Source organism: Aptenodytes patagonicus, chromosome 3 (genome assembly GCF_965638725.1).
Source record: "Aptenodytes patagonicus chromosome 3, bAptPat1.pri.cur, whole genome shotgun sequence".
NCBI classification, from domain to species: Eukaryota; Metazoa; Chordata; class Aves; order Sphenisciformes; family Spheniscidae; genus Aptenodytes; species Aptenodytes patagonicus.
Genome location: NC_134951.1, coordinates 43578346 through 43604242, shown reverse-complemented (window position 1 = coordinate 43604242; position 25897 = coordinate 43578346). Strand labels below are relative to the sequence as shown.

Sequence of the window (25897 nt, the reverse complement as noted above, 5' to 3'; positions counted from 1 at the left end):
GAAACACGTGGAGACTCCGAACACAAGTCCAACCATTACATTGAAAGCAAGGAGGGAGAACGGGACAGGAAGAAGTAGTAAGAGGGAAACAGAGGAAAATGTGCTGCTGGAGAACCGGAAACTCAGCTGCCAGTCACCACAGTGGGCAGCGTGGGATGACAGCCAGGGGCTAACACACATTCCGGTGCTTAGACTGGTACAAAACAACAAGAGCAGCACTGGAAACTCCTGAGAAGGGGCCTGGCTGCGGGGCAGAAGGTCTGTCTTCACGGTGCACATCTGGAGGAAGCAATAGCAGGCAGATGAGTGCACCTCAGTCTGTCAGGGGCTTCAAAATCCCAGCCTCTTCCAAGGAGGTGTCACTACTATGGTTTTCTTTAGTCTTCCTTATTCATCCAGAGTATTATTTCTAAAATAATCTCACCCACACTGCAAATACATTACCATCCACCGTTAGTGCCTGGCTTACCATTTTGGGCCTGGCCATACGATGACATGGTTGGCCAGGAGGGAGGGAGCACCGGGCAGGCCACAGGCAGCACCGCCAGCACCGTTCAGGCCCTGAGCGGGCACGGTGGATCTGCGAGCTGAGCAGCATGGGTCAAGTCCCGCAGTTTCCCACATGCTGAAGGCAGAGGCGCCTGTGGGGGTGATGCAGGAGGGCCCCGAGAGCCCGCTTTTGGGCTCCGTGCAGGATGAGGCTGCAGGATTTGACCGGCTTCGAAGCCCCCCTGGAAGGCTAACTGTAATAAAAATGCCAGCAATAATTTTGGTGCCACGGACAGGCACACCTGGCCACCGCCGCCACTCCGCTCACCCACCCCCATCCCCCGCACACCAGAGGCAGCGTCTCGTGTGTGCACCGGTCCCACGGGTGCCTCTAGGCCCGCGTAGGGCGCCGCGGGACAGCAGGGCCAGGGTGGCAGGCGGCGGCGCCCGGCAGGTCCCGGAGCCCGCCTGTGAGCGCCGCAGCGCCCGACTCTGCCTGCCAGCGCCGGGTGCCAGCGGCGGGGCCGGGCCTGGGACCGGGCCTGGGCGACCGCGGAGGCCCCGCCGGCCCGTGACCGGCCGCGTCAGGTGACGCGGGTCACGCCGCCTCCCCCGCCCGCTCGTTCCGCGCCCCGCCGGCAGGCTGCGCCGCGCGCTCCGCCGAGCGCCGTGCGGGGGAGGGGAGCGGCGGCGGCGGGGCACGGCGCCAGCGCGGCACCTGGGCCCCCCCCGCGCCCGCGGCGAGGCGCGTCCCGAGGCCGCCCGGAGACAGAGGGGCCCTCGGAGCCCCGCCGAGAGCGCGGCCGGCATGAGCCAGGTGCCGAGGAAGCTGCCGGAGGAGGAGGAGGGGGACGATGAGGAGGAAGAGGAGGAGGAGATCGTGGGCTTAGCGGGCTACGCCGACGGGGCCGAGTCCTTCTCGGACGGGGACGCGGAGAGCGGCGGCGATGAGGCGTGTGAGTGCCACCCGCGGCGGCCGCAGCGGCATCGGCACCGGGGGCGGCGGGGAGCGGCGTCGCGGCCGCCGTGGGGCTGCGGGGGGCGGGAGCTGCTCCCGGGGAGCCGGGGGGCAGGCATCGGCCTCGGAGGGGGCTGTGGGGCAGCGGCCGGCAACGAGTGCAGGTGTGGGGTGAGGCGGGGCAGGGGGGCGAGGTGCGGGGCAGGGGCGGCCCCGTGTGCGCGGAGATGTGGGTGAGGCGGGGCAGGGGCCGAGGTGAGGCAGGGACGGTGGCGGGCGGGACGGGGCCACCGCTGGAGGAGGTGAGGTTTGGCTGCCGGGGGGTCGAGCCTCACTGCCTGCGGATGTGGGTCAGGGAGGAGGCAAGGCTCCCCGGGGACTTCGGGCACGGCGAGGGTGAGCGGGGCACGAAGGGAGCCAGGGATAGCGGTGTGGGGGAGACGGGGCGTCCGGAGGGAGGGCAGGCCTCGCTGGGGACGGGGGTGGGTGCTAAGAGGCCAGGCTGGGCGGGGATGCTGCGGAGGTGACCGTGGGAGGGGACGGGACGGGGAGAGGGTGCTCGTTGAGCGCTACCGTGGGGTCAGAGAGAGCCGGGAGCTCTGAGGCGGGAGCAGGGCAAGGGCTGACAGGTAGCAGGATGTGTTGGGAGAGAGGGAGGAGGCAAAAGGAGTGCAAACAAAGTGGTGGTGGTGGTGGTAATCTCCTTTCAGCATTTTCCACGTCTGGGGTGAGAGTTATTAGTGGCCACAGCCTGGTGATGTGACTCGAGTGTGCCAAGGGGGGGGGGTTGGGTGTCAGGCTATAAAAGGCAGCGGCAACACGCAGCTCTGTGTCCAGGGCTGCTCTGCAGCTGTGAACGTCAGTCCCCACGGTGGCAGGCTCCGCTAAATGTCTGCTGTCCGTCTGTCTGTGCGTATGAGGACCCACGTTACTCGCTGCGTATCTGTGTCAGTATGGATGGTGATGCTAGGAAGGACAGGCTTACCAGGAAAAGCAGCCTCATTCAGTAAAAAGAGGCAATGCCAGCTCAGAGCCTGTTGCTTTCATTCAGAGCCTGAATTCATTCTTCTGAGACGTATTTCACAAAGGAGCTTGGAGAACTCTCAGTATCTCAGGGCGAAAAAAGAATTGCTTTTTTATAAGAGTATAATAAAAGGCCACATGTTTTAAGGCTACTTTGATTATTAGCATGTAGAACCCTTCTCCTTAAAGGCCCCATCCTGCAGGCTGCCATGGGAGGTATCGCACTGACTAATGCAATTTTGGGGAGGGGGGGAAGGTCTGTGCTTTGAGTGTAAGCCTTCATGGTGAAACACTGTGGGAATGCTAGGATGTAAGAGCTGTAGCTAAAACTAATTAAAGTCTTGCTTGAAACTACTAAAAAATTGCCTTTATTTCGATGCAAAGAGAATATATTTTAGCATATTTCTTTAGTGCTAAACTAACAGCATTTTCTGTAGAGAAGTAATCCATATTCTGTCCTCAGAGGAATTTATTTGGATATTTTTCAATAGGAACTTTGTTAAACTGCTAAAAATTTCAATTGCTTCTTCATAGTAACACCAGAATATTGTACTTAACAGAAACAAACCTTTATATCCTGAATAGCAGGAGAAGACAGTCCGTGCAGGGACCTTTTTAATGCAGGATTAAAACAAAGGGCCATTTTAACAGTCCAGATCCCCTGGCTTTCTGTTTCATTCTGAATTCTCTGGGGAAAGAGGCATAGAGCATCTGTAATGGAGGGGGTTGGGATCTGGGTCTGTGTTTTGTGTCTATAACACTGGGCTGCACGGCAAGGGGCTTTCCTTTTCCCAGTTTTTGTCCTCTCTCTTCCTGGGTCTGTACAGTAAGTGGTCCAAAATTCAGTGTCACAGCCTCCACTTTTCTACAAAGAAAGAATGGAAAGGGCAATATAAGGAGAACAGCTTCAATGTGTGGCTGTTGAAAGTGAGGGGAGAAGCCAGGCTTAAAAGTAAAAACATAATTTGTGCTTGTAGGCATATGGGAGATTTCAAAACTTCATATTGGTCATCTCTCACCCCATACTGGTTTCTTGTCTCCAGCCTGAATGATGAAGCCATGTCTCTTGTCCTCTTCTTAATCTTTTTACTTTACACATGGGGTTCAGAGACCTTAAAGCACTTAGTTTATATAAACCCTAGTCATATTTTTGATATAGGCAATTAAAAAGTATTTAGAAGCAAGGAAACCCTCTGCAGAGCATCTGAGGAAGTAGCTTTAAGACATATCATTGCACAGTGCCGCACTTGTGGCAGAGTGGAACCAGGTCTTCTGGTTCTGAGTCTTTTCTTTAGCCACAAGAATTTCCTTCCACCAGGCATTTCTGCAATGCTTATGAACCCACAGTAGCTGAACAGCTTTCTTGATTGCATATAAGCTTTTTCTGTTAACTCTTTAGGCTCAGGCCATCTGTTAGCATTGAAGGTGTTCATTCTGTGTGTTTTGTAAGGCTCTTGTCTTGACAGCACTCCGAAGTGCTGCAAATATCACAGTCACAGTACTGAAAATGCTACGAGATCAATGGGCTTGAAGGTGCATGAGTAGAAAGTTTGGGACTGCTAATTCTGCTTTACACAAAAAAGGTTAAAACTTAAAAATAACATAATTGCATTAGTGGGCAAAAAAATAATCATTATTAGCTGTATTCATTTAAAACTAGACTCAGAGGCTTGTTACCTTACAGACGGTAACAAGAGCAAAATAATTTCTTTCGGCTTGGTGTCACTTGAGCAGAGGAACTGCAGTGCTTTATTTGGATGTTTGAAAACTGGCAAGATCTACAAATACACGTTCCAATGTGGCATCCCCGTCACACATGCCTGTGAAGCACTGATAGTCACCTGCCTTGACAATTAATTGCAATTGATGTGGGATTCAGGATGGGCTTCAAAAGCTATTTTAGTTATCAATGAATATCTCTAATAGTGTGAAGGAGATATTAGAGTATTAGTGTACTCTGCATCCTGGTGAGACAGGTCAGGACTGCTACATGCAGTTCTCAATTAACTCCTCAGAGCTGGGCTCTTCTGCATGTTGCAACACATGCAAATTGCATTCCATAAGCAAGGGCACAACTGCAATTACAGAAATTTTGGAAGGCATTGAGTGCTTCTCTGTGGGGAAAGTGCTTTTGGGTTTGTTAAGTTTAATTCGTGAATACTTCAAAGGATACGGCCTCTAACCAGCATGACTTCTGTTCTTTATGGCTGCTTAGAAGACTTGAAATATGAAGGACTGTTGATATGCATTAGAAACTGGCGTTTTATTACATTTACTTTTTGCAAAAGTGAATGAAGCAGGAAATGTGTTGCATCTCACAATAGGGAAAATTATCTTTCCCATTACAGAATAGAGAAGAGTTTAGTGTTTCTCTTAGGCATATTATGATCTCACTCAGTAACCTAGTCTGGGAAGTTGCAGTGATACATCTACTGGCATTTCTGTGGCAAATTAAAGAAGGAGTTGTCATGTACTCTGCAAAGGAATGTGGGCAGGCAGCACGTCGTCCAATTCCTTTACATATAAGGTAATCTCTTAACTCTCTCTCAGAGGAAAGTGCTATAGCAGCCTTGCTATCTAGTCAGGTTTGGATGATACTCATTTACATTTCCCTGTCTTTGAACTGGCAGGATTTCAAAAGATTACTAGCAGAAGAGCTACTGTTCATTCTTCTCATCGGTAACTCTGTTGGCACTTGCAACTGTATTTTTTTTAGTATGGCTTTAATATAAAGCAATTTCTTTCTATTAAGTATTACAGCCCATAAAAAGCTAACAGCCTGGAATAATTTAATACAACAATGTAAAACCCCAAGTTATTTAAAATATTTTTTTAGATACATGTGAATTTTTAGCCTATTTCTTAAAGAAAAGGGTGTTATGTAGGTAGCCTGTCTTCTGGTTGTCTCACCACCAGAAAGAACCAGCCTGTCTTCTGGTTGTCTCACTTTGGAAACTGCTGTCCACCTTCAACCAAATTTGAATGAAAGACATCTCAAAGATGATTAAGTTCCCACAAGTTTGATGAAAACTGGCATTCAGAAGAGAGGAGAGACCCAAATGAACGTGTCCTCAGGGGGACAGGCGAGCAGATGCGTGCATTCTCTGTGGCAGCAGCTGGCAAAGCGGCGTACACGTGTGTATGGTCTAGCCAACCGGCATGTTTTTAGCTCCAGATCAGCCACAGCATGTCGTATCTGTTCTTTGGAGGATATGTCATAAGACATACAGGGGAAGTTGCTGTTATTGTGGTGGGGAGAGGAAGGGGACACAAAGTACAAATCCATAGCAAATTAGACTTCGTAAGTTCTGTTGCGTACAGAGCAAATGGGAGTTGTTTTAATTTTTTGAAACATGCAATAAAGCCTCAATGAGAACACTGTTCTTTATATGCCTTTATAAAGTATTTTATTCAAACTAGTTCTTGTAAAGTTTTGAATAAATTGTTTTCCCTTCTGATGGCCAAAATGCAAATTGCACGATGTACGGATATATGTACATTAATGAAATTGCAACTATACATTTGGCAGCTGTGGAAAATTTGTGCATTAGAGAAGAGAGTGGGGTGGAGGAAACACTGTTAAATCCTGTACCTCTGGTTTGCTTTATTGACAAGACTGTACCCCCAAACCATAAAATATTGTTTCATCATCCTAGAGCAGATGTTTATTACTCCTCTATAGGTGTGAAGTATTGTAGGCACGTGCTTCTTGCAGCCACAGGAGGGTACTATCACTGTTCAGGTTGGCAGGAAGAGTAAAGCAGCGTCTTGGCTGCAGTTTATTACTTCCTAAATTTGTTGGCTGTGGATCAGCAGAAGTTGGCCGTTGCTGCGTTAGGAGGATGAGATTCTTACGGAGTTACCTATCACTATTTTGCTTGAAGGGGTTTCATCTGTGCACTGCTCCAGCCTGGCAATGTTTCATGTGTTGTAATTAACAAGAGCACAGTAAGAGGTAATACCTGTCAAGGCCTTTCAAATGTATTTAAAATGGATAGGAACCCACCGATAATGAGTTTTCAACTCCCGTCAGTCAGTCAGTCACTGTGGTGACATGGGCCCAAACTGAGTGGCATAACTGCTCACAAGCCAGTAGATGGTGCCAAGGGGATGTTTTATGCTAACACTGCAAGACCTTCAGTTGAGAAGCCCTAATTCTGGGTAACTGAAGCTCAGGAGGCAGAAACAGACATGAACAAGGTTCTGTGCCCTCCTGGCAGGCACATCCTGCTCTTGCGTTTCAGAAAGTTGTGCGTGAGTCTTGAGGAACGCAAGAGGGTGGATGGGATCACCACCCCTGGGTGCAAAACATGCTCCAAGGCAAAGGATTCCTTCAAGCTTTCCATGTTTTTCAGCCCATAAGGCTATGTAATAAATTGACAGGTTCCAACTGTTGTTGCTGAGGTTTCTTGTTTTGGTTTTTCATACTTTTGGAGTAAAGTTGATCACTTAAAGTATGCAAGGCATATGCAGGAAGGATGCGTATGAACAAATGTGTGCCAGTTTTCTGCAATTCAAAATTTATCCCAGCAGAAAAAGGCAAAGAAATGCAATTATGTTGTGCTCTGAATTATGTTGAATAGTCTGTACTGCAGCGGGAGGGAGAAGGTCTGCCTGACAGCTAGTGTGTTCAGCCTGTTGTCTGATCGGTATTTGAAACCTGACCGCTGTGTGCTGTGAGCCTTACTCTGCAGATTTAGCCTTGACAACTCAGTTTTTTGCGTTGCTTGCATTTGATGCTGCAGACAGGATATCACAGAGGTGTTTGAAAGCTTTTTCTATGTGCAGTATCGTTTTCAGCTTGGACATTTCAAAGTTACAGCCCAACTAAATGCAGCAATTGGGACTGTTGCAGCTGTTTTGATTAGAGATACCTGAAACTGAAGTTGGTGTGCTTACAGGTGTGGATAGCTATACGCTCATGTCCTTACAGATATAACAGTATAGTTTACTCCCGTAACTACCTTTATGCTAATATAACTGCATCAGCACTAGAAAATGTTCTGTTGTAGTGGTATCAGTTTCAAACTGGGGTAGGTAACACAATGAAATCACTGTGTTCCCAGGCCTTTGTGTTGCAAATAGGCAGGGGATATGCTGTAATCTTGTTTATTGGATAACAAACTTTTACAGATCGTAACACAAATTGCTCAATAGCAGGTGCAATCCTAACTACCTTAGAAAAGGACTCCTTGTGAGCTCAGTACTGTGTTGTAAGTCCCAACATAGAGGAATTGTTTGCCTGCTGAGTTGTCCTCTTCCTATAGCTCCTGGGATGTGTGATTTTTATTTATTTATTTATTTATTTAAGAGGAAAGAAGCCCTCATGTAGCCTTAGGAAGATCACACAGATGTAACTAACACAAACTTACTCCCTTCTTCCAGTAGTGTGACGTAGCTATCAGTTGACAAGGGTGTTTGTTACTGGATTATATTCTTTGGAAGTTGGGTTAGAACGTATGTGGGATAGTGTTAATTAGAGTAAAATTAGGTATTTTAGGATGTCTGTGTGTGATAACATATTTTTCATATACAAACTGAGCGATCAAACCTGCAGTCTCTGTCTTACAGGTGAGAAGTAGGTTTTCTGGTAGTACAGCCTAAGGGGCAAATAATTCAAGTTAAAATGCCTGTAGCACCGCTCCCTAAGCTTAAAAATTGGTAACATTTGCATAAATCCAAGTAAAAATGTCATGAAAATAAATGTCAAATGCACGTTATCTGATACTTATATCGCCATAGTATATTACTTTTCTTCTTGTGTGATTTTATTCAGTTTTGGATTTCAATGATCCCTTCAGTACTGAAGTTAAGCCAAGAATCCTGCTCATGGGATTGAGAAGAAGTGGGAAGTCTTCCATTCAGAAAGTTGTCTTTCACAAAATGTCTCCAAATGAGACTCTCTTCTTGGAGAGCACAAACAAGATCTGCAGAGAGGATGTTTCCAACAGCTCCTTTGTCAACTTTCAGATATGGGATTTTCCTGGGCAAATTGACTTCTTTGACCCTACGTTTGACTATGAGATGATTTTCAGAGGCACTGGAGCACTGATATTTGTTATTGATTCTCAGGTAAAAAAAGGGGGGTTAAGCTATCTTTTTCTTTTCTTCCTTCAGCAATAGACAAATGGGTTGAAAAGCACAGATTTTTTCAAAGCAAATAAATAACTTACATCACACACACATTAAAAGAAAGTCATTAAAACTTGAAGAGTTGCTTGGTTATTTTTAATCTCTCTGCAGTATGTTCAAAAGTTAACTAATCTGCTTTAACATCTCAAGGTTCTTGCTCAGACTCCTAAGTGCTGACAGCATGAGATTGGTACACATGCTGGATGTAGGCTCAAGCTTCTACTTATAAGAAATAAAAAAATTAAGCTGTTGTTGAACTGTAGCATTATCTAAGTATCATAAAATTTTATATATATTTTTAAGGATTTTCTTACAGTTGTAGCTTTTCTTTTTCCTTCATTAGGATGATTATATGGAAGCATTAGCTCGTCTGCATCTTACTGTGACCAGAGCCTATAAAGTGAATCCAGATATCAACTTTGAAATCTTTATCCATAAAGTGGATGGTTTATCTGATGATCACAAGATTGAAACGCAAAGAGATATTCACCAGAGGGCAAATGATGACCTTGCAGATGCTGGACTGGAGAAGATTCACCTCAGGTGAGAAAAGCTGCTGTGCAGAGAATCCTAAAGAGGAGAGCAGCTTATTTGACAAGTTACCATTTTCTGTTCTCTTGAAGTAGCAGGCAACAAGCTTTTGATATGTAAAGGAAAAGGATAATCAGAGACATTGCATTTGACCTGAGCCAAACAAAGTATCTTATTTCTGACTGCTGTCTTGGAGGGAAAGATGGAGAGATGTGCTTAAAAACAGATGACAAATACGCCAGAGTCCTACCAGTTTTTGCTGCAGCTGCTGTCTTGAAATAAGTTGCTTGGACAGTGGCAGCAACTAGTAGTGCTCCAGCCAGTAGTGTGTATATGCTACCTACGTGACTTTTGCCTTCTTTGAAACCTGTCTGCCTCACAGTCCCCTCCCAATCACTAGTCCTCACTGCTGCAGCCTGCTTGGAGCCACTTGGGAAGACAGGTGCTGTATCTTTGCCTTATGTCTGCTGATAAAGCAGATTGTTGTAGCAAATAATGAAAAATAGTGGACTTCTGCAGACTGGGAACTAGAGGACATCAAGTTGTTGTGTCTTTCTTAGCACTTAAAGCCAAGTACAAATATATTAAAAAGAGACCTGCTCTGTGAACATGCCAGCTCTTTAGAGCTCTTAACAACTTGACGGCATCATTGCATTGATAAATGGGTCCACAGCTTTCAAAACATACTCAGTAATATTCCCGTCCTGCAATTTAAAAAATATTTTCGTAAGAATACCAAGGGAGGGAGGGAGTTGCCTCATGAAGTTCTACATTAAGGTCTAGTTTGCAGTGTCTAGGGGTTTTTTTTTTGCATAGAAATGAAGTCCTATGCTTCAATCATAACATGTTACTGTTGATCATAAGGGGTAATTGCATAAGTGTAGGCACTTGCTGTTTGACAATATTTCATTTCACTCATATTATGAAAGGTACATCATGTTCACAGTATGTGGCTAAAAGGAAAATGTGGTGACGTTTTTTTCCAGCTTTTATCTGACAAGCATATATGATCATTCTATATTTGAAGCATTTAGCAAAGTGGTACAGAAACTGATTCCACAGCTCCCAACACTGGAAAACCTGCTTAACATCTTTATTTCAGTAAGTACTTGTTATATACTTTGTCTGTAGATCCAGCTATGTCCAACATGCATGTTCAGATACTCTGTTCACTGCCTTCTGAGAGATTATGAGCGATGTGAACTCTCAGAGAAATTATCAAAACTTAGTTGAAATGCACCCACATGCAGCTTGGCCTCACCTCTCGTGTCTATTAAACGGTGTTGCTGAGCTGCTGAGATACAGTATTTCCTGAATCACATGAAGTGGGCTAGCAGGCATCACTTTTCTGCTCATACATTAATCTGAATGTTGCAAAGGTCTGTGCTGCATGCATTTGTTTAAGTAGTACTTAAAATTTGTGTAAATAAATTCTTAAAGGAACATCATCTAGTCTGACCTCTTACGTAGAGCTTCCTAGGATTAATTCTACTTTGTATCGAAGTTTAACCTGCTTAAGAAAATCTTCTCATCTTGAAATTTTTAGAGGTAGAGTCCATCACAACTTTCACAACTTCCATAGTTACTCCCAAGGCCAATTAGAGAGCTTTGTGTATCTAGTGGCTTGTTACCACTGTGGAGGTAATTGCTTGCTCCACTGTTCCTTGTATGTGTGGTCCCTTCCTCTCCTTTGTACTGGTTCTGACACTCACCTGTTCCCTCATGGAGTCACTATGACACACACTAATGCACTGTTTAATTTAGTTAAAAGCAGGTCATGGAGGAGTCCAACATCCTCTTGTTTTGGCACAAGATAAAACATGGGAATGAGTGGCCATGAGCAAAGGGGAGCACAGTGAGTAGGTTGTGAAAAGGGGGAACTCCCCGTTCTGGTGGTCGTTAAGTCAGGTCATAGCGGCTCCTGAAACTGCACTCTTTCTCACAGTATTCTAATTTTGCACCTTGCATCTAGCATTAATTTGTCAGGCTTCAATTTCCAAGCAAGGTATTTGGTTGTGCCTTTTTGTGATTTTGAAGTAATGAAATTATTTAATATCATTCAACAGCCTGTAAGATAAAATTAGACTTCACAGTTTCTCAGTGTAGGGTGTGAAAATGGAGAGAGAAAAAAGTTGGATGTGTTGCTGAAAGGGAGAGCTAGGATTAGAGGAAGGGCTTTCCAAAACTTATTCTCTTACTATTAAGCAACAAATGATGCTATTTCATAATGATTGGTTGGTTACAAAGATCTGTTTCTACCAAAATGGCTGGACTGTATACCAGTTATCACCCAGTCTCGAACTCCACTTAGGACAGAAAGGTAATGAAGGAGTGATGACAACAGTTCTGGAGCAATTGGACATTGAATATGCTACACAGTCATAAAGAGAAGGCTGTCTGAACGATAGTCCTCCTTGTGCCAGAGTCACCCCAGTCACTCATACTGTGAGTCAAATCTCTGTATGGGGTGTCCTCACTGTTTGGAGTTGGTGAAGAATTTGTACCAAACCACCAGACGAATCGAGCACGAGCTGCTTCCTGAAAGACTGATGACAGTTGCTTGTGTGTCTGGAACACCCAGAAGGCAGCTCCAATAATATCTAGCATATCAGATGTAATTTGTAAGGAAGAACAAGTCTTTCAAATGAATGGGAAGTCCAAAAAAGTGAGAAAGGTACACTATTTCCCCTGTTCAGTAGGGGAGACAGTCTCAGACTGTTTCTTAGCTCCAAATAGAGCAAAATCCAGTTTGTTAATGGCCTATAGCAAGGTGTAGCTGCATCACTATGTCCTCGGCATGCTTGCTGTCGGTTTTTACAACTATCTTCTATCTGTAGCCAGGTGCTCGGAATGACTCTATTTGCAACCACAGGAAGGCTAAACATCATTCACCAGCATAGAATTAGTTAGCAGGTGCCTCTTTACTTTAGCAACTTAGTGACAACAAATCTTGACGTGGATTTTGGTCATGCCTTACTTCAGGAAGCCAGTGTGCTGGGTATCAAAGTGTGGGTGTATTGGTGTTCTAGTTTGGGTTTTGCAGCAATATTCATGAGGATTTGCTTTCATTTATGCCATGAAGACTTCCAACATGAAAAGCTGATGATTACAAAAATAGATCTGTGATCACTCCTAAGTTCACAGCGGGTTTTTGCCTAACTTTATAGTGCCACAGTGTGTTAGCTTGTACGTTTGAGGAACCATCAGTGTGATAATACTGCTTCTACGTTCTTTAATGTAACTGCTTGTAAAGCATAAAATAACAGTTGGTTTGGCATTCAAAACCCATGTAGATCTTAACCTGACTAACACTCTATCAGCTTCATATAGAAGGATGTCTGTTTTTTAATTACCGTGGCCTTACCAAGCAATCAAGTTGTGTGACACAGAAATGTGGATTTTCATTTTAGGGTTGTTGGGGGTTTTTTTGAGGAATGTTAAAAAGTATGTGTTAAAAACAAACAGTGAGTCGTCATGGTAAAAATAAAATTAAGTACAGTTTTGTTTGTTTTATTATTTAAATTTCATAATCTGTCATTCAAATGTATTTAAAATTTATTCACTAAATCTGCTGTTTGCTGCAAGACCTGTTTAAAAAAAGTGTCCAAAACTCATTCCTAACTGTAAGTGACTGGTGATATCCTGTAAGTTCTTTTAAAAATTACTTTTTTTAGGGCCAAATTCTGGCTTACTTTTCATACTTTCAAGAAAGAAACAGATAGGCCCATTTACCTAACCTAGGAATTGGAGTAATGCTACCAGTTTTAGTGAACCCATTCCATTTAAAGAATAGAAACTGCCTTCTACTTTATCAAACCCAGTATAGTTGAGAAACATGGTTTGAATTTCAGCTACCTCATGGTTTTTACCTATCCAAAATAAAATCTCATATATTCATTGTGGAATATTTTTCGCAATGACTCTCTTGGTTCAGATTAGCCATGGAATACTCTTACATCAATTCAGAGTGCTTGATAGAGCTTCTAGCGCATGTTGCATCTTCTTTCCAGACTGTAGGGTTGTGTCAGAGATGACTACTGCTTATTCTGGCCCTGCTCTCATTGACATCAATGGCAGCATTTCATTCAGTTGCATAAGGCAGCTGTTGGCCTTTGTTTCTCTAATAAGGAACCCTCCTGCTCTAGTAACAGAAACAGCTGATTTTTTTATTGTCATTTTCCCTGACTGAGCGTTAATGATATAATGTCTCTTTGAATAGTATTTTTTATCTACTGTTTCCTGATTTTTTTTGACTTGTAATTATTGTTTGTACTGATATTTTTTTTCCTTGAGCAATTTCATCACAAACATTCTGGCAAATCCTTTGCTTTTTCAGTTAAAGTTGTAGTAAAAAAACCTGGCAAATGAAATCTGTGAAGTCATGTGGGTACAATTTAGTGGTTACTACTCCTGGCAGTCTGTCCTACCCTTTTGCCAAGGTTTCTGTCACTGTACAAAGTTCAACAGAAGCAAATATATGCCAGTTTCTCAGCAGGTCCTACCACGATGTATTAGTTTCAACTGAAAACGAGCATGGTTTAAGTTAAGACACCAAGCTGTGCCTTTACCAGCAGACATAACTGCTGGCATGGCAAACATCTCAAGATGAAAACCTTTTAAATTGTCACTGCAAGTACAGGCAGGCTGCAGCAGCTGAAGTTCTGAGATGGAAAAATCACTTCTCATTGTTCAATGTTATTATATTGTCACTGGCATCTTCATAATTTAAGGTACATCTTACCTGTACAGCTGAAATTATCACTATGTCTCTCTTTATGTAATACAAAATTTTATAATGGACTCTTCATGAATGACACTACAGGGCCCAAGTTCCAACTTCTTTTGTCTAAAATGACTTGTGTTTTCAAATATGTATTTTGGCAATGAATTACGGCTATATACTTATACGATATTTACAGACGAATCTTGTGATTAATCTTATTTGACAGCATCTGTTGAAGTATGTGAGGTGCTGTCAGAATTATTATTTAAAAATTAAAATTACAGAACTATCACATGTCGCCAGAATAACCAAAATAAATATGCATACATTTTTGTTCTTAGTGCTCAAAGAATGTAGACTCATAGAGCCATGCAGGCTGAAAAGGGACCTTTAGAGGTCAGCTCCTGCTCAGAGTCAGGCCAGTTAGAGCAGGTTGCTCATGGCTGGGTCCAGTCCAGTTTTGTATATCTCTAAGGATGGAAACTCTACAGCCTCTCAGGTCAGCATGCTCCCAGTGCTTCACCACTCTCATGCTAACCTTTTTTTTTTTCCTTGTATCAAGTCAGAATTCCAGCTTGTGCCTTTTGCCTGTTGTCCTTCAACACTGTAGCTCTGAGAAGAGTTTGGCTTTGTCTTCTATGCACCCTTACATTAGGTATTTGTAGATAGCAACAAGCCTTCTCTTCTTCAGGCTGAACAAACCCAGTTTTCTGAGACTTTCCTTGTACATCATGTGCTTCAGCCCATGTACCTAAGGTATACACAGTGTATACTTTGTTTTGAATATTTCTTTTATTAATGAATTACTGAAATGTGCCACTCGTAGAGTCTTTTCCGTAATGAAATGCAAGAAATTCACCTCTATAATCTGTTACTATTGAGGGGTGTTTCCAGCCTTATTTGTGTGTGTGATGGTGACAGAATTAAGCCTCTAAGAAGAAAATGTCCAGAATATTCCTGGCCATTGTTCAATAGCATACCTAGGTGTCGTGGTTTAACCTCAGTTGGCAACTGAGCACCACACAGCCTCTCGCTCACTCCCCACCCCCCCTGGTGGGATGGGGGAGAGAATTGGAAGAGCACAAGGGAGAAAAACTCGTGGGTTGAGACAAAAACAGTTTAATAATTGAAATATAATAATAATAATAATAATAATGATAATACACAAAGCAAGTGATGCACAGTGCAATTGCTCACCACCCGCCGACCGATGCCCAGCCAGTCCCCGAGCAGCGGCCCCCCCGGCCAGCTTTCCCCAGTTTATGTACAGCATGACGTCACATGGTATGGAATGTCCCTTTGGCCAGTTGGGGTCAGCTGTCCTGGCTGTGCCCCCTCCCTTCTTGTGCACCTCCAGCCTTTTCAGTTGGTAGAGCATGGGAAACTAAAAAGCCCTTGACTAGTGTAAGCACTACCTAGCAACAACTAAAACATTGGTGCATTATCAACTTTGTTCTCATCCCAAATCGAAACCACAGCACTGTACCAGCTACTAGGAAGGAAATTAACTCTATCCCTGCTGAAACCAGGACACTAGGGCTGAAATTTTTCTACCTATTTTGGGAAATTTGGAAAGTGGGAGGGTCACTTTAGTCTCTTAACTATGTGTTAAATAGCTGACTTAGGAAAGAAGAAGAAGAAGGAAAAGTTCTGTAACTGCAAAGGAAGCTGAAGCTATTAAAATTTGTTAGGGGTTTTCAGTGTGTTTTTTGGTAGTTACAAAACGGCTGTGGCAGCCGTCCCAAACCATATTAAAAAGGGAAGCCCATATATGGAGAAAATTCAGTTTGATGGGACAAAGTTGCTTCTCTTCCTTGTATAGGTGGATTCTGAAGCATATTTTATAGCTTGAGCTTTAGCAATACTGGGAAATTGCCCTTTGTGTTCATGCTGGGACAGCTGCCTAGGTGCAATCCCTTGATATCAGCAAGAAAAGCTATTGTTTTCAGTTAAACAGTACACATTTTTTCCTCTTTTTTTTCCAGGAAGCAGAGGCTTATGGCAGTTTACTTATCTACACAAAGAGTATGAGCTAGCATTCCTGGCTAGCCTCTGAGAGCTGCGAATATGATACATTTCCAGTATGGAGAGAGTCTTAATCAGCTTGACAGGATGACAGGAGCATAGCTGTCCTCACATTAGCAAGCCTTAGCATTATAAACATGGCTTTAACCACCAATGCTACATGAAAACTGAAAGAGCGCCATCAAAATACTGGTCTTTCTCCTGTGATCCTAAAAGATGTTCTAAGGAACCAGACAGTAAAACAGCTACAGACCCCAATGCGACAGTTTCTCAATTTCCTTGAAAAATTAGTTCCTGAACACTACTGCCTTCTTTGTCCATCAAGTTTTTCTTTTCCTTATTTCTACTTTCTTACGTGTCCAGCTAGAATAACTTTAAATTACAGCTCTCTTTTTATGTCCATTGTTACAATCAAAAACCCAAAAGCTTGATCTTGGAAGATTTTCCCACACACACATATTTTTCACTGAAAATAAACATAATCCCTCCAGATGTTTTCCAGAGAGGGGAAGTTTGGGAGTGTAACTTGGCGTTACGGCTGCTCAGAGGCAGAAACTGTTGGAAGGTCTGTGAGCATCACGGTTTGCTACAAATACAACAGTGCTGTATATACAGTTCTTTCAAATTAAGCTTGATTGCAGTTTACCTTCCATTTCTTCAGCCTAGCTTTTTGTGTAACAAGCAAATAGGGGAATAAAAAAGCTTGGTATTAATTTTGAAGACATGGCTTCCATTTTATTTTTCTTTCTTTTTTTCTTAAATAGAATTCTGGGATTGAAAAAGCATTTTTATTTGATGTAGTCAGTAAGATCTATATTGCAACGGACAGTACTCCAGTGGATATGCAAACTTATGAGCTCTGCTGTGATATGATAGACGTTGTGATTGACATTTCTTGTATATATGGGTAAGTAAATTGTTAATGTTTTTCATAAAACATGTACCTAGAATCTGAATGGCCTCAAAATTAGAATGATGTGGGTATAAACAATAATGAGAATGTGTAATTTGTCAGGACAGGGGAGAAGGAGGAAATGGCAGGCCTCTGAGGTACAGATTCCCTGCCAGCAACAAGCACTGTTGCCTGCCCAACCTCTTTTGTGAACGCCTTCCTCTTTTTGTGCTAATCATTTTATGTGGAGGAAGGGCTGGGAAGTAACCAACCTAAAATAAAAGGAAAAATTAACTTTTTGTTCCTCAGGGACGAATTCAACTGAAGGATGCCTCTCATTTAAAAAAAAAAAAAAGTGGGGCCATATTTAGTTTTGTTTACTTTAATAGCTAGTGGCCTCTACTGGCTTCAGAGAGCTGCTTCCTCTGGCTTCAGTTCTCTGTTCATCCTCTTTTCTCTACATGACCTTTGTGGGGTTTTTTTATTCAGTTTCCCCTCCTTATATATTAGCAACTGGAGGTCTCCTGGGGTAGCATGTACATCTCCTTGCAAGTTATGTTTTAAATGGCTTGGCCCTTGGCCAAATGTAATGCCAGCAGGGAAAGGCAGGGGCACATTAAGAATTAGTGCATTAAGATGCATAGGCGTGGAGGCTAAACCACAGCATGCTTAGATCGTGGTAGTCTTTGTTAGCCTTGCATTCTTACCCATTGATAGACTTCTTGCACTCTTGGAGAAGGTATGAGGGAGAATCCTGGTGTAGATGTGCACTAAGCATTAGAACTTCAAAAGAACAACAAATTGTTGAATACCTTTCTAAAATTTCTTAAGTTTGTATATTCTACTGTATGTTTCAGATTTTGGAGTTAGTCACTTCAGTAACTGTACAAGAATTTGTGTTTTACAGAGGTATACCATAAGGGATGCTGATTCTGTGGCATTTTTCTTGTACAGAGAAAGATGCTGCTGTGTAGTTCAAAAGACTATGCGTTTAATTACTATCTGTACAACACCACTCTATTCACAAAATGTCACTCTGCCACTGTCTTTGTGTAACCATTTAGCATTTATCACCAGGAATCTGCTTGCCATGTTTTTAGCTGTAGACTAAAGACATGATATTACAATTCACTTCTTGTCCTCTGTTCCTGGAGCATTTGTGGAACTTGCTACCTTAATATATTATTGATACTAATTGTTCTGGGAGGTTGGTGATAACTACCCATTTAACAAGATCTGTGTTTGCATTCAGGAATGAGGATGAAAATACAAGGTATAAAATTAATACAGTGATCATCATGACACATCATCTGCGGAGAAATCTCTTTTCATGATAGGATGTTGCAAAAGCCAACATCTCATGAGGAAAGTCTCATGATGGCTTAAACTATCAGTCAGCTGCCACTGCTCAAGCAAGGTTACTAGATTTGGAACTGTCAGTACAGACTTACTGGTTCACATGTTTTAGATAAAGTCATAATATAGTGCATTGATTAAAAGAAAACAGACAATCTTGTGGTAAATGGTTGGTAACTAATAGAGGAAAAAATAAGGCTCCAGTTCAGGTACTTGGCACTCAAACAATCTGATTTCTAGCCCCAGATCTAAGATTTGATGTGTGATTGGATAATGATTTAATCTCTATGTCTTTTTAGTTTACGTAGTGTGTAGTTTGACGAAGAGTCTCCCTGAAAGGTTAAAATGAAAATTTCATAAAGTCTGAGATTATCTGGTGAAAGAACCAAGGTGGGAGTGCTTTTGTTAGCTCATCTGGTGGCTTATCTTTTCTTGTTTGTTTGTTCGTTTGTTTGAATTTTGCCCCTTAGGCTTAAAGATGATGGCACTGGAACTCCTTATGACAAAGAATCAATGGCAATCATAAAACTGAACAATACAACTGTCCTTTATTTAAAAGAGGTGACAAAATTCCTTGCTCTTGTTTGTTTTGTGAGAGAAGAAAGCTTTGAGAGAAAAGGTATTTTTCCCTTTTCTAGTATTGCATTACTTTTCCATTATATTAGCAAGATAATGAATAACTGTGGTTGTCATTAGCTAATAACAGTCTCTAGCTTTATCACAAATATTAAAGGTAAGTACAGCTTGATAGAGCTTACATAACCTGTTTAAAGGCATGAGGTATTTGTGCAGGCATTACGAGAAGATGAAATCATAAATGTATTTGACAACTTTCTGATATGAAAGCATATGAAAGTTTACATCCAGTACAGTAAAGCTTCCATCTGCAACAGTAGAATGTGTCAGTTTATCTTGGCTAACATTGATTTGTACCTGTTGGTGCCAGCATACGCATTTGGAACAGCTTGCGTGCCATAACCAAGGGAAAATTACTGAAACCGGTTGATAGAAAGAAATATGTTCTTGCTTTTCTCATCTCTGAAAGGAGGCTTTTGAAAAGCTGCATATTTGGGAACTAGATGGCTTTCATCTTTTGCCGTTAAAGTGCATAAAATTTCTTGGTTATCTCTCTGACCCTGGTCAAGGTCAATACTGAAAGCTTATTTCGTAATTGATCTGCTCACTGGCATGATGTTCACTGAGTTACCGGTGTTAGTGAAATGCCCTGAGACCAGAACTGAGCAGTGGAAGAATGAGCCATCACCTGGGCTTGTGTCCCCATCTTGTGATATTAATTTACCAGTCAGCGTTGGTGCGTTTGTGAATGCAGCACTCATGCCATATCTGCTGGGCTGTTTGACAGGCTATTTAGCTTTTTTTTTATAGAACTTCAACTGGTTTAATTTCTCCTTAATACCTGTACCACCTTTATTATCTATGAATGTTAGATGTGGTCACTTTCTTTTTTTGCTGTAAGTATAAGAAGTGTTACTTTGACATACCTACTAACAATACTGTTTCAGAAAAGACACCATATTGAATAAACACCCATTAGGGTTTGTCCATGACTCTGTCAGGTTGTTGTTTCTACGTAGTTTGGGACACTTAGTGCTGTAGCCTGTACTCTTTTAACAGTACAGTTCTGGTATTATAATGCAGATTAGCTTTTGGTGCCTGGTGATTTCTACGTAATACTTTGTCTGAACTCTTGGGAGAGGGAAAATAATTCCTGGAAAAAAAATCAAGTGTAACATGGTGGATTTAAACCACTTAAAATATTTATCATCTCGTGTTAGGGAAATTGAAATGGAAAACACTGCAGTGTTTGAGTTAAGAAAGCTTATGGCATTAAACTTGAATGAGGTCATAAGCTCAGTACCAAAATTCTAAAATTGTATTGCAGTATTACACAATTGTAGCACCCAGTAAGTCTTCCGATTGACTACCAATATGGCTTTACAGCTTTTCTGTGGGATCACATTCAGCCCACTCACATGGTAATATTATCTGCCTATTATGTATGTATGTAATCTAACAGCATGTGTTGTTTTATTTTTTAATTACAATGTAAGATGAAATATAGCTGGCTGTTACTTGTTAATATTTCTATCCAGTATCTATTTCAAAGCTTATGCATTGTCAAAAAAATGAAAATTCTTTGATTACTAGATGCTACTTATTTTTATCACAGTTATTCTGTAAAGCAAATTTACAAAATGGCACCGTAAGAAAGATTTTAATTTTTCTTGTAGTATACTGAGCACTTCTCCAAAGCTCTTTATTAAGTTAAGGCTTTGTTATCTGCCAATGAACTTCTATTTGTTTTCTCTTAAGACTAATAAGTATATTTAATGTTGGACGTAGTATGAAACTATAATGCTCACTGAATTATTTGTATTTATCAAATGTGCTTTTGCTTAGCACAGAAAAAAATGCCTGGAAAATTCACTGATTATGACCTCCAGAGAGACAGTGTGGTATTTCACTAAATGTAGAATATAAGTAATTTTTTCATTACCTAATTTGTATAAATGTCTCTATTAATATGGAAAACATTTCTGTCTCTGTAGGATTAATAGACTACAATTTCCATTGTTTCCGAAAAGCCATACAAGAAGTATTCGAAGTAAGAATGAAAGTAGTAAGATCTCGAAAACATCAAAGCCACATGCAAAAAAATAAAAGACCCACTCCCAATGGGACACCAAGAATGCCACTGTAACTGAGGTTTTCTGGCAATGTGGCAAGCAAAGTTTTCGTGAGGTTGATGTTACTTCTGCATCTCGTTGCACTGAGTGAAGAGGAAAACAAATGGGACTGATGTATTATATGAATTTTCCCTGAACGTTCAGAAAGCACTGTTTAAATATTTTTATCCAATCAGTTTTTTTCATATAGTGAGCACTTTGGGCAAAATGTTGTATATATAAGCATTGAGGTGAACACTTGTAAGAATTTTCTTAATATATGCTGTAAAACTTTTTCATGCCATATTAAGAAAAAACAGCTGTGACAGAAATACTGGGTACATAATTTGCACTTTTTCATGTTTTCCTTGTGGAGTTGGACTTTGATAAACTTAGTTTTTATGGTGATTTTGATGCATGGTGTCAGGTAAAATGTATGCTGTAGTTTATTTACCTGCTACAATCAAATTGGTTAGTAAACAATTAAGAAAACTTGGTACAATGCCTTTTAAAATTTGTGACAGCTAATACCTAACATTCATACAGATCTAATTTTGTATATTTTTCAATTTGTAAACTGAAGAATAATTTTCAAGTATTACAGCAATAAGCACCTTACCAGGGATCATAACTGGTAGGTAAACATTAGCTTTTGTAAAACAGGCTTTTGGCCAAATTTCATCCGGAGTTCTCCATAACACTGGTCATGCCCTCTGTTGGGTCTGTTTTTATTATTTACCTCAGCATATACCACTAAAATACCTTTCTATAAAGATAATTGTTTTGTAAAATGGTTGTATGTTGTTGCACTGGTATTTTTATAAGGCTTCAGAGGAGGATGTTAAATCAGAAAGGTTGAATTTACATTGCTGAGTTTGTTTTGAGAGCCTGCACATCCACAGTTGGCGCAGCGAAGAATCTGTATGTATTTCCACCCTGACGTTCTGATGTACTGATAGGAAGTCCTAAAGATGTGAGCACTGGGTTCTGATTCCCTCTAATAGGGGTATGTCTGTGATTGAAATCAAGAAGAGACCATTAAAATGAGGACTGGACAATCTACCTGCTGTAGTAATCAGCATATATCACTACTTTTTATTTTAATATTGAGCATGGGCAGACTTGCCACAGGGTCAGCCAGGACAGCAGAGCACTCTCAAACCTAAAAAGAAGTAAAACTTACTTTCCGAGTTCTGTATTCACTGGTTTTGTTTAATTAATGATAGAAAATTATAGTTTCTAGTCGGAAGAGCAACTCTATTTTTAACCAGTCCCACCACAAACCAATTGCATGCACGGTCCAGCAGTGTTGTCAGCAGCTCTTGGGAGCGGGAAGAGCTTGATCTGAATGGGAGGCAGCTTGCCGTACACCAGAAACAGGTAAGGGGAGCTATACCTCACTCATTCATAACTAATCTGCCCCTAGCTGAGATAGCTCTGGAGACAGAAGGGAAGATGGAATTTGAAAGTTTTCTCTTAGCCAAGGTAAGGCGTAATGCCGCATGTCTGTCAGTGAGTTAAGAGCCCCCCGTGCTTGCTGGCTTCTGTTGAACAAGGAGGGGTTTAACCTGTGGTAAGCAAGTCTAAATTCAGTTGTGGTTTGAATGCAAATGCAGAGTTTCTGTATGCTATATATTGACACATCTTGAGGCTCTAGCACTATACTGAATATATGAGCCGGGAGAGCCAGCTGTCATGAATGCAAAGGCTCTCCACACAAACATCTGCCAAAAGGGAGACCAATAGTTTCCAAGCCCTTTACTGCTGCTTGATGCACATGACTTACCTTTTTGGAACAAATTGGCTTTTTTGGCCTGAGTCTACTGAATATATATGGAGTTCTTAGAAAAAGGTGCTAGTCCTTGGATGGACCTCAGCTCCATCAAGGCTCACTTGGCAACTAATGCAGTTCTAGGTGCTCAGGAAGGTGAGAAACATTGAGCATAGCCAAAAGTACCAGTCCTGGTGCCAGTGTGAGGGATAATGACAGTAGCTGTAATCAAAGTAGAATGCTTCAAAAATACAAAGAGTTCAATTCCTTTCGGTACTGTCACCACCTGTCATCTTAGATGAGGGCAGCTCTTCTGACCAACCCCTCAGTTAAAGTAACGCAAAGCTGTCTTCAGAGTTCACCACAGCAATGGTGGGTAAGAGCCAGCTTTTGACAGCTCTCCAGTCCCCAGGACTTTCATTGAAGCGCTGCCATAATTTCTGGCCACACATTTGCCTTTCATTTTGTTGAGACCCACCATTGGGTCACACTCTCTGTCCTTCTCCCATCGCTCCTTCAGGTATACGTGACTATGTGGGACAAAGAACACCCACCAGGCTGGACCTGACTTTTTTTTTTTTTTAAATAAAGTATCTCATCATACTGGCTATGGTATGAATTCTAACTAAAGAATGTAGTTTCCATACTTTTGGCCTGAGTTCTATGTAGTCATGCATACCCTTGTATTTAGAGACTATCAACTTACTTAAGACAATTAAGTTAGCTCTTGTAGTCCCCTCCAGAATTTGGCATAGATTACGTTGCATAATTTAATGAAGGTGACTTCAGCTAATGTATAAAATTTCTAATTGGATATTATCAGAGTAAGCATAATTTTTATCAGATTACTTATGTTTCAAATATGTTTAATTATAAAATGAAAGAATGTTAAAAATGCATTAGTTTTATTGTTTAACGTTGGTATTTTCAGTTTAGGTGATGACTTGTGTGTTTCACTTTTGAGTACTCATTTCCTACTTAGTACCTCAGATTTTCATGTTCTAGCTGAAGTGATTAAGCACTGAGTGAGGCGTGCAAGGTTGGTGGTTTTTTTAAAGAACATATTATTTCAAATCTCTTGCTTTTTCTTTTAAATTTTATTGAGATTCTAGTTTTTATTTTAGAGGGATGAAATACCCCATGTGCTACATGAGACAATTCTGACAAGGCAGTGTTGAGATACCTTCTTTAAAATTAGAAATTGTGCAAGAAGTAATCACTTCCCAAATAGTGCAGTATTTCCAAAATACCTGATCTGTGAGTCTCCATTTTTATAGGTCATCGGAGTTGTCTAGACATAGTAGGGACCATTATTGAACTAGCCGTATCTCTTTAAAACACTGGTTTAGAATAAACCCAAACCAATTTACTCTCCCCGAGACACTTTAAAGTCAGGAGCTGAATAACTGTACAACATTGGTTCCAACAACTTGTTGTAGCTGAGGAAACCTCTGTAAGTAATTCAGTAGGCAGCAGCCCAGAGTACTTAATGGATTCTTTGAAGAGTTAAAATGCCTCCTTGAGCATGTACTGGAATGTGGCTGTTTAAAGTGCTGGAATGTCTTTCTAAAATTCCGTGATTACAGACGTGCTGTGCATTAGCACAGAAGTGTAATCGGCAGGAGCAAACTACTCTGATAAAGCATAATTCAAATGGATCATTTGAGATCTCATGTTTTGTGATGGAATATTTTTTTTTTCTCATTAAAACAAGAATTCTGGGTTTTCTTGCTTGTGAAATTGCACTCCTGTGATAAAGTTTTATACTAAGGGAGTTCATTCTGTGAAAGTACTGCAGTGATTTTTAAAAGAAATTTTAAAGAACCTATAAACTCCCTCCATTTTTATATGCATCATCAGATTAAGTTGAAGAATTAAAGAAAATAACCCTAAACAGATCATCATATACATTAGCAACTGTGCTTACGTATATTAATGACATATTTACTGTCCCTGTCATTTGCAATAGTCATTGTAGAATATTTTTTTCTTAAATTGAACATTGAGGTTTTTCCACTTTTGTACTGAATGATGTGCATGGCATTATTACATAGTGATTTTTGTTGCTGCAGCTTTATCTCTGTCCTGTTCGATGGGGAAACTGGATCATTAACACCAAAATTTCTTATTCAGATTCTAAATATTTATCGATAGCCACACGTGAATTTACTCCGTTACAGACAAACACATCAACTTCACCCATTTCAGCTATGTGGAAAATGAGAAATAAGCTTGGCTGGGAAATTCTTTTGGGCTCCTCTGATATGGTGGCATATGGTTGACATCCCACTTCATTTCCCACTGTATTAATATTTGCACATTAGCTCATGCACATATCTTCAAATGACTACATTTAAAAAAGACTCTAACAGACTGTTTCTTTTCATTTGTTTTCTCCCTGATATCTTCTGCGTTACCTTTCTCATTTTGCTCTCTCTGCATACATGTTTCCTTGTAAACAGGTCAGATAGATACCCAGTCTCCTTGGTTCCTGCCAGCCTGTTCTCTTTGGCTTATAAGCATTATGAGCTACAGGCTAGGTCTTGAGCAAAAAGCTACTGAAAAAATACTGCGTACAAAAATATCTAAAATGTATAAAATCCATTACATGCTACTAACATCCTTAAAAAGATACAGCATATTTATGTAATCTTGGTATGCATGCACACCATAAAGTACGTGTTCATATTCAAGTTACAGTTTATGCTGGCAGTCAGATTTTAAACATTTCTTAATCATCTCCAGAACGTATTTTAAAATAAAAGATTCATATAGATAAATATGTCCAGGGAAAAAAATTTATCTAATGCAGCAGTCTGTCACAATGTGTCTTGGACTAAACTAACATATTTTTGATAAGGTAAAAGATTTTCAGGAGACTAGTCAGAGGAGATACTCTACTGAATATTTTCCTTAATAATACTAGGAGCTGCTATGAGAAGGAAGGATTATTTATTTCAGAATTGTTGAGTACCAGAAGGTAGAGAAAAAAACACTGATGTCCTTTTTTTTTTAAAAAAAAAAAACAACCAACAACTAAACAGCCTAAATTGAGAAGGGTTTGGATTAAACATCTCATAAATGAGTGCAAACATGAGAGACAAAAAAAATACAGTAGCCTAGTGTGTAGGCCAGAACATTTCATAGTGTATTCCAAGCTGCCTTCTTTCACAAAATGCAGGCCAAGAAAAGACGATGGGCTTATCACAACAAGATGTACGCGTGTACGTTGAACCATGGTGGGTGAGGTGGTCTGGGCGAGCTCAGTTGCACTGTATGGTCCTCAAATGTTCCTCCTATGTTCTCCTCT

General features: G+C 41.2%; 1 protein-coding gene across 1 annotated transcript; it reads left to right on the top strand.

Moving 5' to 3' along the window:
* The first annotated feature begins 1216 nt into the window (after positions 1–1216).
* RRAGD (Ras related GTP binding D) lies at positions 1217–24313 on the top strand. Its single transcript, XM_076333220.1, has 7 exons — positions 1217–1445; positions 8247–8542; positions 8946–9145; positions 10120–10234; positions 16646–16788; positions 18600–18748; positions 20700–24313. Exons 1-7 carry the CDS (start codon positions 1298–1300, stop codon positions 20849–20851), a joined length of 1203 nt encoding a protein of 400 aa, XP_076189335.1. The 5' UTR covers positions 1217–1297; the 3' UTR covers positions 20852–24313.
* Positions 24314–25897: the final 1584 nt, after the last annotated feature.

Bases quoted from the DNA above. Each gene is read 5' to 3' on its own strand.
- RRAGD (XM_076333220.1), top strand. From the start codon at position 1,298: ATGAGCCAGGTGCCGAGGAAGCTGCCGGAGGAGGAGGAGGGGGACGAT. The intron at 8,543-8,945 runs GTAAAAAAAGGG...TTCCTTCATTAG, and splicing joins TATTTGTTATTGATTCTCAG to GATGATTATATGGAAGCATT. The intron at 18,749-20,699 runs GTATTTTTCCCT...CTGTCTCTGTAG, and splicing joins AGAAAGCTTTGAGAGAAAAG to GATTAATAGACTACAATTTC.